At 35.9% G+C, this 15,210-nt stretch overlaps 2 protein-coding genes across 3 annotated transcripts; both read left to right on the top strand.

The window, feature by feature from the left end:
• Window positions 1–8,540: 8,540 nt before the first annotated feature.
• Window positions 8,541–11,547, top strand: LOC117614345 (glutamic acid-rich protein-like). 2 transcript variants are annotated; one of them, XM_034343129.1, is made up of 9 exons: window positions 8,541–8,719; window positions 8,931–9,021; window positions 9,241–9,298; window positions 10,004–10,123; window positions 10,253–10,306; window positions 10,416–10,459; window positions 10,637–10,744; window positions 11,009–11,063; window positions 11,164–11,547. In XM_034343129.1, exons 2-9 carry the CDS (start codon window positions 8,935–8,937, stop codon window positions 11,178–11,180), a joined length of 543 nt encoding a protein of 180 aa, XP_034199020.1. In that variant the 5' UTR covers window positions 8,541–8,719; window positions 8,931–8,934; the 3' UTR covers window positions 11,181–11,547. The 2 variants fall into 2 exon arrangements, with proteins under 2 accessions (XP_034199020.1, XP_034199019.1); XM_034343128.1 differs by having other exon boundaries at window positions 8,546–8,719; window positions 9,241–9,394.
• Window positions 11,548–12,034: 487 nt separating this feature from the next.
• On the top strand, window positions 12,035–14,394 carry LOC117615260 (profilin-like). The gene is made up of 3 exons (XM_034344313.1): window positions 12,035–12,291; window positions 12,768–12,905; window positions 13,907–14,394. The coding sequence occupies exons 1-3, from the start codon at window positions 12,169–12,171 to the stop codon at window positions 14,039–14,041; spliced, it is 396 nt and encodes a 131-aa protein (XP_034200204.1). The 5' UTR covers window positions 12,035–12,168; the 3' UTR covers window positions 14,042–14,394.
• Window positions 14,395–15,210: the final 816 nt, after the last annotated feature.

The following is a 15,210-nucleotide window of genomic DNA, read 5'->3' as shown; positions in this document are numbered from 1 at the left end:
GGAGATCAAAAGCTTCCAACAATGCTTTTTGACTGAATAAAAATCAGAGAGATTTGTAGTTGTTTTGTACGCAAAGGCAGTTACACTATCACTCCTACTGGTTTGGTGACCTGATTGACTGCCAAAACTGAGGCCTTGGAGCTTCTTTATAAGCATATCTCAGCATGTGAAATGGACGGTAGGGATTTAAATTTGGAGAGCCTAGCTAGGGCTAATCTTTATGAGCATATCTCACTCAGTATGTGAAATGGACGGCAGGGATTTAATGTTGCTTTTCAGAAATTCACAATTCTGGAATATAGACCATATCAGTGAAATTATGAAAATTGGCAGCGAATATTACTCATGATGTCTATTCATTAAATGCCATCATGCCAAGGTTTCCATACAAGACAAACCAACCACCCCCAGCTTTACATATGTGGCGGCTTCAGCAGGAGAGAGAGAGACAGAGAGAGATACAGATACAGACAGAGAGAAATGCAGAGAGAGAGAGAGATACAGAGATGAGAGTCTTTTATGGTTTAGTGCTTGCACTTCGTGACTTTGGTTCTCTTTTTCTCTGTATTTGCAGAACATCAGAAGTGGAAATTTGTTCGAAAATGAACGTTAAATAACACAAAACAATGAGGTTTTTTCTTCTTCGAAATTTAGGAAAACAAAGAGATAATCGTAGAGTGATGATATGGTTATGGTTAGGTTTTACTACTTATACACGGTGAGAAAAAGTACGGGAAATTCTCTAGGAACTAGGATCATATCAACATGCCCAAAAAATTAAAAAACTAGGATCATATCAATTATTGTGGAACTAATAAAATTAATTTCATTACATTTTAAACTCATCTGATTCTGATGTGACAATACAGTGTATACATCAAGTTTTAAATAAATGGAGAAAAAATCATGTCTATTCATTCTAGAGGACTGTTTGCTAGTCTAGCTACATATACGCATTTATTATATTAAAAGAAGATAATTGTTAAGGAGACCATATTTATAAACCACTTTATAAACAACCTCTTTAATATAGACGGACCCATTGTATTAGTGGGCTCCACCTCTATTAGAGAGGTGGTTTTCAAGGTGGTCTAATAATGTGGTCTCTCTAACATGACTCTTAAAAGAAAAGTGTAGGCTTTTAAAACTTTTAATATAAGTTTTGTTCTTCCAAGGCAAAATTAAATGTTTTGAAGAGTCAAAATCAACTTATCATGGTCTTTTTTTATTTGTCAGAAGATCAACTTATCAATTATGAAAGAGAAAAAAATAGTTTGAAAAGTTTGTTAAAGAGAAGTTTGCTAATGTCACACACCTATATTAGCATTTCAAAATTATTTGGTTCCTCTAACATTAGTCGTATTCCAAAGCAAAATAAAACATGTCACGTAGATATATAGGTTTTTGAAACCGTTTTTCTATACCACCTTTGTAATTAAGTTGACATAAATAAATAAATAAATAAAACACCATGGCTTATGTGGAATGTGATGGAAAAACAAAACCAAAAAAGGAAGCCTGGCAGCTTATATTCTGGAAACATTATAGTTTCTCAAAATGTTAAGGACATGAATGGCAGTTTCTTCAATCTGCTGTTTGGTTACTAACCTAATATGCATTTATGATTAAGTTGGTGTAGGTTTTGGTTCATTAATTTCTCCAATGATTGATGCAAAAAGGGGCTAAGTACGATAATTATGACCTTCAAGGTCGGAAAAATCGTATGTTAGCTTTAATTCCAACTTAACATATTAGTTTAAAAAAAAGATGGTTTATTTTCAAAGTTCAATTCTCATCGCTAACCTTAATCAATATTTACCATATGATTATGATTAACGATTTTAGCGGCCAAGCTATTGCTAGGTCTTGGATCATATTATTATAAATATTTGTGCAGTTAATAAGTTTGAACTCTCCTCCTCGTAGTTTAGATTAGATTTAAATAGAATATCATTTATATAAAATAAATATATATTTTGGGCATCAAAACTTGTCGTGCTAGTGTTCTTGTTTAAGTTTTGATCCCCGAACATTAAATTCCGGCTCTTGATGATCATGTGACAATCATCAAACAAATCAAAATAATTAATGTAAGTTGTAACATTTAGATGAACCTATTATAACCTATTATGTGTTCTGTTAATGTGGTTTTTTATCCACTGGTTAAAAAAAGTGAAGGAACACAACACATGAGGTGGTGGTGGTATTGAGGTTGTAAATGGAGAGAAGGTGGGTTTGGTTACTATAACCTAGTTTTGTAAATCTGGTTGGAAGAAAAGAAAAAGGAGCTTTGAAACCCAGAAATAATCACTTTATTAGTTTAGAATAGAGACAGAGAGAGAGAGAGAGAGGCTCATTTGGTTTATTATTATAAATAGCAGAGAGAGAGAGAGAGAGAGAGAGAGTGATTGAAAGAGATGGAGTTGGTTTCGCACTTAATGCATGTGTACTGGAGAGGAAGGAGGTTTCGTATATGCATGGCTTTTTGACCAACTTCGATACTCGAAAGCAAAGCAAGCTTTAGGTTTCGGTTTCAGTTTCAGTTTCCCCAGTGAATAATGCAAGAATATCGAAACGGACGATTTGGCCTATCAGTTTTTCTATTTCTTAGCTCACAAACAAGTCCTGCTTTAAGATCTCCAAAACCCCAAAAATCTTTAAGCCTGCAACATTTCTTTTGTAAACCCAAAGCCATTCTCTATTTCATTTTAATTCCTTTTGTTTTGTTTCCATTTCTTTCTTTCGTTTTTCTGGCAGCTAATTCTCCTTTATGTCTCTATCCCTCGGTTCCTTTTGTTGTAAAAAAAATTAAAATTTTATAAATAAATAAATTAAATTAAATTTACTTGGTAGCAGATTTCACTCTTTTAAATGAAAGTGAAGTATACTTAAAGGAATTGGACCGAAAAAAATACAATTAAAAGAGTGAAAAATTCTCAAGTAACGTTTCACCAAAGACGATTTGAACTAAACTGACTAAGTGACGACGATTGGTAGATAATTGAGAAGCAGAGGTGAGCCGAACAAAACCTTGGCCATCCTTACATAATATAAAAAATACATATGTGAAAGTTTCACTAAGAAATTTAAAATGAGGCTGATAGCGAATATATTGAATAATTTTTATTCTTTATTAACGGAGAAAAATCACTAAAGTAACATCTAGTTAATAAATAAATAAGAGAAACTAGAAAAATAGAACCATTGACACCATTTGTTTGCCATATGAATTTCAAGAAAGTTGAATGAAAAATGAAAGAAGGAATATTCTCCTTCAAGAAAGTAGAGTACATTCGGTTAAAAAAGTAACAAAAATCCCCTCTAATGTAACAAATAAGTATAGCCATTTGTAAACTCCTTTAATTTTTTCTCAAACTCAAATTTGAAATTCATATAGGAAGGGGTTTTCCAAGATTTGCCTGCTGCGTCACTGCGTCAGGACAATCTGTGGCAGGGTAAACTATGCCCATCACTCACGATTATGACTATGAATATTGGATAAGACGTCCCGTAAATTTTATATTATATTACAAATCCTCAGTCCCTATTGCCTAACCCTAGTAGGTCACTAGAGAGAGAGAGAGAGAGAGAGAGCTATGTGCAGGTTTTGGTCAGCACAAAAGTCTTATATCAATTCATGTCTCGCTGTTGTATTTTTCTTTTGCAGCTTTTTTTACACTCAAATTTGCAACAAGCTCAAGGCGTGTTTACCCAAATTTGCTCCACTGCAGTTTGGAGCGCGCTATGTTTCAGACACTTTCTTTGCTTCCCATTGCTGAGGAATCATATAACCAAATATGCATATGGAAGAAGGCTCAAATTTCAACCTGATCTCTTTTTTCCATTTAACTAATTATATCATCTCGATTTTACCACCTTAATTAAAAGACAAAAAAAATAGAGAAAATAAAAACTTCCAAACTTCATCCTCTCAACAGTCAACACACCAAGGTTCCCATGGCTGGCACATAAACTACACTAAGCATAGTACAAATTATAACCATGTTTCCAATTCACCCCAGAGACTATGGCAAAACACATCACCCAGGGAGACAATGAAAACACAGCCAAAAAACCCAGACTGATATATTTATACATCATATGCGAAAACCCTAAAAACTAGTTGAAAAAACAAACACAAAACAGTAAACAGAAGTAGCCAATAATACAACAGCACAGAGTTGATGCAGTCATGGCACTATCACCTCACTGTCCTCCTCACTTCACCTTCTGTCGGCTTCTCAGCATGCATGGTGGTGATCACTGAGGATATTATAGGCCATGCCCCTAAGAGTTTAAGGCATATGTGTAGGAGAATTCCCAAAGGCAGAGGGTACCCCTACGCATTTCCCCACAGTTTTGAGATTGGGCAGCTCAACCCCACCATCGCATGGAGGCTCTAAGATTACAGGCAAATACTCCTCAGTGTCACACCAAAACGCTTTCTTCTTGAAATGGCCCCTCAGAGCTTCCAAACCCTACATGACAAAACTGTCAGTCAAATCTGAAAGCTCACATCCAACAGCGTACTTTAAAAAGTCGAGAGCAGTTCAAATGAAAAAAATTGAAAGCCAAAAACTTTGAAGTGTAAGAATTAGAAACTTAACCTGAAGTTTGGCACAGGTTACTTCACGGGTCTTGTTGTTGCTGCTGACCTCTTCCCACATTTTCTCGTGGAATTTCTTGTAAAATCTCGAGGCCGCAACAGTACTGGTGAAATTCACAAAGGCATAGCCCAGATTGGCTGCCCTCCTGCCATACCAAAATTGCATGGAAGAAAACCTTTTAACATACAAGATTTTGGATCCAATCATCCAAGAAAGTGACACAAATTAACAATAAGGTTTTGGAAAATAAAAACTCAGTCTCTGTTTATAAAAACGTTACTCACTGAAAGTCCATGGGAAGATACACGAAATCAAACTCGGATTTAATGGGATCATCAGAGTTCATGCAGGCCTTGATGTTCTCTGCGCAGCAGTGCTTACTGAGGAAGCTCAGCAGATCACCCCTCCTGCTTGGATAAATAAATTATTATTATTATTTCAAGAATTCACATGTATTTTCTATGAAAATTTATTATTAATCAATTCTGTGCCCTCAGACCAAACATGTTTATCCTCTTTAGCACAAAAGTAGAATAGAGACAAAAGGGCACAAAGAAAGAGCGACAAAACAGAGACTAAATTCCCTCTTACACGCCATGAACAAACAAATAACAGGAATGAAAAGTCAAAATTGAAAATGGTTGAACCAGACATGAACCAGGTAACATTTGAACAAATTGTTGATGCATGTACTTTAAATAAATAAACAAAATTAAGGGAAACAAAAACAAGAAAACCCAAAATAGTAACAGAGAGAGAGAGAGAGAGAGAGAGAGAGTTTACTGAAATTGGTTGGGGATGTTTTTGATCATGATGGTGGTAGTGCTTGATCCATTTTGCACATCAGGACTTGAAGGGAAAGGAATTACATCACCACAACCAGCATTCACAAGTCGGGCTTTGGTTCCCCTTATAATCCTCTGACGCCACGCCTTTTTACCCTTCTCGGCCTCCAGGACTTCCTTCTTGGGCAACCATTTGACAACCCGACAAGCACCTACCACTTGGTGATCATCCCCAAGCTCTTTCAATGACTTCCTCAGCCTCGCAGATACAAATCCCCTCTTCCCCTTGTAAACATTCTCTCTCGGTACCCTTTTCGTAGTTTTGGCTGCTGCTGCTGCTTCCATGTTCTGTTTGAGACTCACAATTGTTTTTGGGTTCGGAAAGTTGGGTTGTCTCCAGTGACAAAAATAGTAAATGGGTTGATGAAGATTTTGAAAAGCATAAGGAGGTTGAAGAGGATAGAAATATCTTTTGGACACATAGGTTTCAGTTTTGTTCAAGAAAAATGGAGGAGCTTTAGGGTTCAGAGCTTTGGAGGACATCTTTTGAGTTTGTGGTGTCTGGAAATACAAAGAACCGAAGAGGAGAGAGAGAGAGAGAGAGAGAGAGAGAGAGAGAGAGAGAGAGAGAGAGATCTCAAAAACAGAGGAAGAAGAGGGAGAGAGTTTGGAACTGAGCTTAAAATGGAAGAAGGGCAGGATAGTGTTTATAAAGAAAAGGAGAGGAGATATCAAAGGTTGATCGGACGGTGGGTATTGAAGCAGAGAGTAGGTTTTCAGAATGGGATTTGCTTTCACGTTTCTGGATATGGGATCCCTGAAATGATGAAAATCGGGACTCGAGTTTACTCAGCATGGCTTTAACATTTAATGCTCTCAACCAAGGCTTAGCATTGGCGGCGTATAATAACATGAGATGCAGAGAGAGCAGAGAGAAGAGAGAGGGAAGAGAGTTTCATGGTTTTGTGCTTGGACAGGTCGACAGGGGTGACAACTTTTTCTCTGAGTTTTCAGAGCACGAAAACGGCAAATTGTATGAAGATGAAAAATATATTAACAAAACGAATAGTTATCTGGAATTCCTTGGACGGAGAGCAGCTATGCTTAGGTTTATAGGGGGTGGTCGGATGTCAACCGATTGCTTCCCTCGGACTAGTTTTTTGCTTCCCTCGAACTAGTTTAATTAACCACACTTTTTTACCATTGGACTAAATTGTGCTAGGTTAATACAATATGATGATGTCATTCTAGCTTGCAAAATAAACTTTGGTTTGTGCGAGAATATTAAAAAATATATTTTGTTAAATTTTGCAAATTTGAGAAATATTAGATATTTTTCCTCTTGACTTTATATTCTTGATTTTCTCATTCAGTTTGTGTCACTTGTATTTCACTCACACATAAATCTTATGCAATTACTTCAACAGCAATTCGCCTGCGTTTTTGAAATTTGTTCATCATCCGGAACTCAGCCCATGCATTGCTGAGTACCAATTCTATATTAATAATCCCAAATTTTTGTTTGGCTAATTGTTAATAACTTTTTATGTCTCTCATTATCTGGGAAACATAATATTGTGCTGAAAATGTCGAGGAAGTGAATAGCAGGTTTTTTCGCATGCTTTGTTTGATCGATTTAAAACGCATTTACTTTCTCAATGATTGATTCATCGGGGGAAAAAGTTGGTAAAGTTTTTATGACCTTCAAGTGGAATAAAATGTTAACATATTTGGGCGAATTTGGTGGCCAAATTGCCACTCCAGATTGATTTCACCTTCTTATTGGCGCCATCTCTTTTAGAGTTTGCCACGTGTTTATATTAAAATAACCATAATTTAACATGTACATTCAGACCAGACGCAATAAATTATGACAAATATCTTGCAGTTTTGTCTATAGTTGTTAGATTTATTTAGGGTTTACGTGGAAAAATAGAATTTGGGTGTTTAGTACATAACTTCAGAGTAAGCTTGCTGATGCCTCAATTACTTGTTACTTTCTTGATTTTATGTCTCGGGGATTCACATCACAAGATTCTTCATTCTTATTAATCTATAATGCGTTCATCTATGGATATTACTTACTCAACATATAGCTCCATAAACGTAGACACATTGCGAAATCACATTAATTTCTTGCCATTTTTACATTGTTTTCTTTCTCTTGATTGAGTTTGTGATTTCCGTTATTGTATTATTAACCGATTCTAACATTATATCATAATATTGAAAATTTCACATATTTTATTTGTATTTTATTTTAGAGGATTGTTATTTCACGTAAGAAAGGAAAAATTAAAACTTATTTGACTCAATATTTCAAAATTCAAAAGGAACATCTTATTTGATAATATGATTCAAATAAGAAAATTACACAAATTAGTAATTAATTAGTAGTCAAATCAAGGGTTTAGATTAAATTTGCAAAGCCTCTTTCTTGTCCCTTGTATATTAGGGTTTAGACTGAATCGAGGCTTTCCTTATTTTTGCAAAGCATTGACCATTTGCGAAACTTTTGCTGAGATATAAAATAGCATGTGTTTCAGCATTGCACAATTTGAGGCAAAAAGTTGGTATGAGAATCCCAACATCAGAAAGGCCAGGGTGGCATTGTAACTTCCACGTTGAATTCTTCCACTTCGTTTTAAAAATGTCATATTCTCACTTAACTTCGTGCATGGAGTCTGGAGATCCAGTAAAAAGTTTTTTTTAATCCTCCTCTCACTTTTTACATGCAGTAACTTTGTTTAAAAGTGCGTGCGAAGGGATTTGACTTCTTCTAGGAAACATTTAAAATAATATTATTTTAAACATAATTACAAGATTTTTTTAATTTTCAAAAAAGAATTATCCAAATCCTCACTGACAGGGGTATGAAATGATTGATTAGATGAGGTGAAGCAAATATCTGACTCAATTCTTCTCACAAAGAAAGCAAGAGGGGTACAGTTACAGTATGCAGCAAGATTCATTGGCGTTATTTTATAAAGGCCCTCTATGTTGGACCGGGTACAGTATGCAGTAAGATCCATTGGCGAATTTGGGCTTCAAATACAACAAAAACAACCCAATAGGCAATTTGCTGATCTTGCCCATCGTCATCACCTGACCCGAATCCTCTATAGGCCAGCCCATAGCTCCCGAGTGCCTCTCCTCGCTCAACCGCTCCAAGGACCAGCGTGCGTGCGTCCCAGTCTTCCTCCTCAGTCCATCTTCTCCATCTGTAACTCCTCTTCTTTCTCTTCTTCTTCTTCTTCTTCCTTTTTTCTTTCTTCTCAAGTCCTATTCTTCGTCCTATTGCAGTTTCTCAGCAACCAAACTATAAAAGTAAGCTTTCTCTCCCCCCCCCCCCCTTTTTCTCAATAAAATGTCTCTGCAACAGTTTGTGAGTTGGTTGAGTTTCAATTAAAAGGTTATCTTCAATCAGAAATGGGAAATTAAAACAAAGTTGTTCACAAGTTTCTCTCTATTTTGCAATTTTTTTCTTCTCAAATTTAATGTTTGTTGAGAAATTCTTGTTTTCAATTTGTATGTGAAGGTCAATGGCGTATAGAGGTCGTGGACGCGGTGGATTTGGAGGAGGTGGCGGTTTTGGCTATGCCACTCAAGTTCCCTTTGAGCTTTTTCCTGTGAGTTTCTGTTTGCTGCAGTTTTTGCCCAGGACTAATTTACCAAGCTACAATTTCAGTCTTGATCTTGAATTTTGTTGATTTTGAACTAGTAATGGCCAAATTTTAAGTAATATGTTTCTGCAATTGGTTCTATTTTTGTTGCAGTTATTGACAAGTTTTGCTATGATATTGGCAGTTTGCTACTTTTCATATTTAATATCAAACTTTTCTTTGCAGGATGTTGATTTGCCTAATGTCAAAGGTATACTTGATCCAGATAAAAAGATAAACCAGGGTAAGAGTGAGGAAGAAAACTTAGTCAATCAAAGTCGCAAGTTTCAAAAAATTTGGAAAGGCTCTCCTTTTTATCTTGAGCAGACCACTTCAAAGGGTTAGCATGATCTACTTTAGAACTCGTTGCTTATGTTTTTTTTTGTCTATCAGTACATGTATTCAAGGAATTAAGCAATTTGTGAAGCATGTTTGATTTGTTTTTCCCTTCCTCTTCTAGTTAAGATATTAATCATGGTCTATTGTGGAGAGAATTCATTATTTTGGTATGTTTGAAATCATGTTTGTTTTTTTTATTTATAAGAAGACTATCAACCTTGTAGTGATGCTTCTATGCTGTGTAAAAGTACAGTTCTGTTGTGAAATTCAGTATGATTCATATATGTTGATCCCTTTAATATTTTTATGGTTGAAGATAAAAGTACATATTTACTGTGAATCTGAAATTGATGTCACCAAGATTTTATAGTTAGATGTAAGGAGAAGTTCAAACATCCCTTCCAAAACCAACACCCAATCTTATGTTTGCGAACATTATGCAAAGTGGCAAACTATCTTAAAAAGTTCAATATGAGTTTCTAAGGTGATTTGTTCTATAGTTGCATTTTATTTAATACCATATTGCTTTTGTTCTCATTGAAAATCATTCATTTGGCTTCTTTTGAATTTATACCAGATAGTAATACACTTATTGAACTTGTGGTTTCAGAGAGGCAAAACACAGAAGTAGAAAGATATTCTGACAGGTTGAAGCCAAAAACCACGATAAGACGCGGTGCTCTTTTTGATATATTGGAGCTCAAGGGATTTCCCCAAGAACTGACTGGAGGTTTGTAATCTGAAAATCATGTGAAAGAAAAAGAAAAGAAAAGAAAAGGGAATGATATCCAATGTTCTGCTTTGGTTTTGTGGTTTTCTTTTTGCGTTTTACATACTTCTTGTTGCAATGGTGTTTCAGGTTCAAGGGCGCAGCAACCAGGCCGAAAGAGAGTTCGATGGAATCCTGACTCAGGTTCCATGAGACTGGATACTTTGTTATTCTGTTGTCTTGTTTAATTTGTCTTTTTTTAAGTCATTGGGAATTTTGACTCAAACTGATTAAAAGATCATCACTCTTACAGAGCTGCAGAAGTTAGATTTATTTGAAAAGCTTGAACAGCGTCAGGTATGAAAAAGTCTTCATAGTCTCCCTAACTATAACATGTTGTGTCAAAGATCACTGTACCAACATCTATCTATGAAAAGGATCCAAATGAAAGTTTGAAGATGCTTGGTCTTAAAATTTATTTTCATAAAAGGTTTAATTTTTGTATGCATTGTTGATAATTCTTCTCATTTGTAGGGTAATAATGATGGAAAAGAAAAGAAAGAAGGTGAAGGTGAGGATGAAGATGAAGAAGAAGAGGAGGAGGAGCCAGAAGAAGACTTCAGTGATGATGATTATCAGAAGGTTCGTATAGGAAATCTTGGCTCTTATATATCTATTTGTTTCTTTACCTTATTTATTGGTAATCACTTCAAAATGGTGATAGGTTGTACTTTGTTTATGTTCACTGTTGGGATTTTCTTTTCTTATACGTGCCACCTGATTCCTCACTTATTCGTTAGAAGTTCTGTTCACGAAAATTCAAGTTTGGAACTGGGAGGTGTGTGGTTGTTTGGCTGTCCATGTGTGGGAAAGTAATATGTTTTTAATACAACTTTGATCTTGCAGAACCAAGATTTCGATGATGATGATGATGATTTTAATATGGAAGATGATGGTGATGGTAGGAACCTTCATTTGATACACTACATTTTTCTCATACTATTTTAACATGGAATAATTGAGCTTGTGGTGAGCTTACGCTGATGGTTTCAATGTTGCAGATGAACCTCTTTTGTAGTGAGACGGTGTCGCATACGAGGCTGCTCAAAACATACACAAACCTCCCTCATTTCCCTTCCATCAAATGGAGTATACGGCTATTGTTTGTTTTCTTGTAGGATTGTACATTCAATTACTAGTTTTTTTTTGTTACAAAGCTCTTGCTCTTACAGGAAAAGATATCGGTCTAATGTGACGATGATCACAAATAGAAAGTAGGTTGTGTGGAATCAAAATGTGTAGGTTAGGCAATGGATTCGATTCCCCGGCTTTTTGGTTTTTAATTTTGGTAATTAGGGCTTGTAGTTTACTTAAGCTTGCATTTGACCCTAAATCTGTTAAATTTGTTAAATGGGTGTATGAAAAGTTGACATGCTTAGCACATTGCTCTATCCTCCCAACCAAAACGTTTATGTTACTGCAGTAAGTTCGAATCATGGACGGCAATTGTTGAATTTTTTTTTTAAAAAAAAAAAATTGTAAAATGTTGAAGACTTTGGTTTTAGAAAGAGAATGAAACCTTGTAATTCCTTTCGTACAAAACATGCTGCTAGAGTTGATCTTTCTTTGTTACACAAAAAATTGTGTGTAATTTTTCTTCATATACATGAATAAGTTTCGAAACACAGCCCATACTTCCACTATGGTGGGGTGGGCAAGTTAACTCACGTGGGTCCCACGTGACCAAACATGAGCAGGCTGAACGTGAAGGGCACTCATTCAATCATGTTGGCGAATCCAACGGCTGACAAGAGATCACCGACGCAACAACGACATAACGGTTCACTAGGCCCACCGAATTCCCCCACACTCTTCTCCTCTTCCAGGCCTACGACATGTATTGTGTAATATAATATTATTATATAAACCTTCCGCCTTTGAACAAGCAAACATATAACTTCAGAATCAGACCGTGGAAGAAGAAGAAGAAGAAGAAAATTAGAACTTGCAAATCTATCGATCAAAGTTAGACAAGGAGATTCGACGGTCAGGATTCAATCAAGAAAATGTCGTGGCAGACGTACGTCGATGATCACTTGATGTGCGACATCGAAGGCCAACATCTCACGGCCGCGGCCATCGTCGGTCACGACGGAAGTGTGTGGGCTCAGAGCTCCAGCTTCCCTAAGGTTCCTTCTTCAACTTCCTCTGTGATTCTTATTTTTTTAATTTTTTGCTTTTTTGCTTTTATTTTTGTATGATTTATCTCATTAGATCTGTGCAAATTGGCTCTGTTTGTTTGCTCGGAAAATCTTTTCACGGTAGAGGAATTGAATTGAAAATGCGAGGTTGTGTAACAGATTAATACTGATTAAAGAGTTGTGCTCGGAATTGAAAAAGGATTCGTGATTCTAACAGATTGAGATTGATCGATATGATTTGTGATTGATATTTTTTTAAAGGATTTGTACTCCGCTTGTTGAGATTTCTGCATTTGAGTTTTGTTTCGATGCCGAGAAAATGTTTTCTGTTTGTTTGCCAATGGCCTTTTAATGCTAATGCGATAGGAATTCAGATGCAGGACATTTTGGATGTTTTTTCTTGATTTTAATTGAAAATGTGGTAGTGAGTGAGTGCGAGATTGATTTTGGTTATTTATAAGCAGTTTAAGCCTGAAGAAATTGCGGCGATAATGAAAGATTTCGATGAGCCAGGGTCTCTTGCCCCTACTGGATTGCACCTTGCTGGCACAAAGTATATGGTTATTCAAGGGGAGGGAGGAGCTGTAATTCGTGGAAAGAAGGTTTGTTTGTTTTGTTTTTCTGCTGTATATGCTTTACACAAGCACCTGAATTTCATATCGTCAAACCACAGGTTTTAAGTTTGGACATTTGGATTTGATTTCACCTGACCATGTGGTATAAATTCTCAGTGCATACTTAAGAGCATACAACGACATTTCCGTTGAACTACTTTCTTAAGTTTGCCTCTGAATTTCACAATAAAAGTAGAGGAGTTTACATGAAGAATGCTATGTTTTCATGAAATTACGTCCATAAGCTTACTTTTTGCGTATGACAAGTAAGCATGAAATGTGACCATTCTATGAACAAGCATGTGAACAAATTGATCCGCTCATCAACTGGTTTGATTTGAGAATTGTACCCTAGTGTTGAATTGTAATCCTATAGTGGAAATCCTTTATTCAAAATGTGGACATTAACTGAATATGCATACATTTTTCATTTCTGTAATTTCATAAAAGAAATTAAGAGAAAACACAGGTTTACTAACGTGATTTGCACTATAAAGTGTTCAATGAAGACTGTAAAAGTCATCCTTCTCTCACCTTCTTACTTTTTAAAATTGTTAACCATCAATTCAATTGGTTGATGTTCCTTCTTGTTGCAGTCAACATTCTGCCTGTGATTGATTTGATATTATTGTAGGGCTTTAGGAGATGGTATGTCCTTAAAGGAATAATCCACCTCAAAAGTTCCTCTAAAGTGTTATTTAATTTTTCTGTTGGGTTGCTCATTTATAGTCGCACATACTGACTAAAGTGCAAAAACACATGGATGCCAAATTGTGTAGTGCACTTTATTTTTTTGAAATTTTAGTACAATTATCACTTTATGAGGTCCGTCACCTTTTTTTTTTTCCTTTAGATAGAGCTGTATATACTTGCAACCACCTGATAATTGCACGGATTTGCCTTTTCTGATGTTCTGCTTGCTGTATTTTTAGTGCAGATTGGGTCATTCCATGTGTAATGAGGTTTATTTTGATTTGATTTTCCTGCAGGGTTCTGGTGGCATTACCGTGAAGAAAACTGGCCAGGCTATGATTTTCGGTATATACGAGGAGCCCTTGACACCAGGGCAGTGTAATATGATCGTGGAGAGGTTGGGAGACTACCTGATTGATCAAGGCCTGTAGATCATCTCAACATAATGGTTTTCATGTTTTTCGATTTTTTTGTTTTTTTTGTGGGCTTTGCATCTACTTTCCTACTATGGATTTGAAGTGGCACTGGCGTTGTTGCTCAAAATAACCATGTGCGGATGGTGAGACGGAAGCAGGGGACTATTTGGTGTTCTAAGATTGTTTATTTTTTTGGGGTTTCTTCGTTTCTTGATTTGTGTATTTATTCACCCCGCCGTTCGCTCCTACTGAGCCTGCTGCCTTTTCTTTTTTTTTATGGTTTTGCATATCTTTGGATTCCATCTTTGTTATGATATGATAAAAACAAATGTTTCTGCTATAAATGAAATGGTTTTGGATTTAAGTCTTCCCCTTTTGTTATAATCATTGTTTATCAACGATAATTCTAAGCCAACGCATTTGGTTCATGGACATTTTGAACTGTGGCGGCTCAAGTTTTAAATCTCACAATTTGAGACCAATCGACTTAGGCTTCAAGCGAGTTCACTTTTTATCCATCTTTTCAGCTTCGGTTAGACCCCAAGTTTTAAATAAATATATATATATATATATAATATATATAAAAACCGAGTCTAGCGGCATGGCTATGCTACTATTTCTTTAAAAGGAAATTACAAAAGACTGAGTATAGCCCGGCAGGAAAGAAGTATAACCATGCGGCCATACTCGTTTTTTCTAATTTCGTACAGCCGGGCGGCTATACGCGGCTTTTCCCAATTTTTTTTTAAATAGTTAGCCGGGCGGCTATAGGTTCCCTTTTTAAAAGAAATAGTATAGCCGCACGGCTATACTCGGGTTTTCTAATTTTTAAAAAATAAATAGTATGGCCGATCGGTTTCCCTTTTTTAAAGAAATAGTATAGCCGCACGGCTATAATTTGGTTTTTTCCATTTTTTTATATAAGGAACAGTATGGCCGGGAGGCTATTCTCGGTTTTTATTTTTTTAAAAGAAATAGTAAAGCACCCCCCCCCCCCGGGGGGCAACTCTTTTTTATTAATCGCGGTTTTTTCATTTTTTAAAAGAAATAGTATAGCCGAGCGGCGATACTTAATTTTTCTAATTTTTTTTAAAGAAATAGTACAGCCTCGCGGCTATACTCTGTTTTTAATAATACTCTTTTTTATTTTTTTCAAAGAAATAGTTAGCCCACCGGCTATACTC

Source organism: Prunus dulcis, chromosome 1 (assembly GCF_902201215.1).
Source record: "Prunus dulcis chromosome 1, ALMONDv2, whole genome shotgun sequence".
NCBI classification, from domain to species: Eukaryota; Viridiplantae; Streptophyta; class Magnoliopsida; order Rosales; family Rosaceae; genus Prunus; species Prunus dulcis.
Note: the sequence above shows the minus strand (reverse complement) of the source record. Positions and strands in the feature narration are given on the sequence as shown.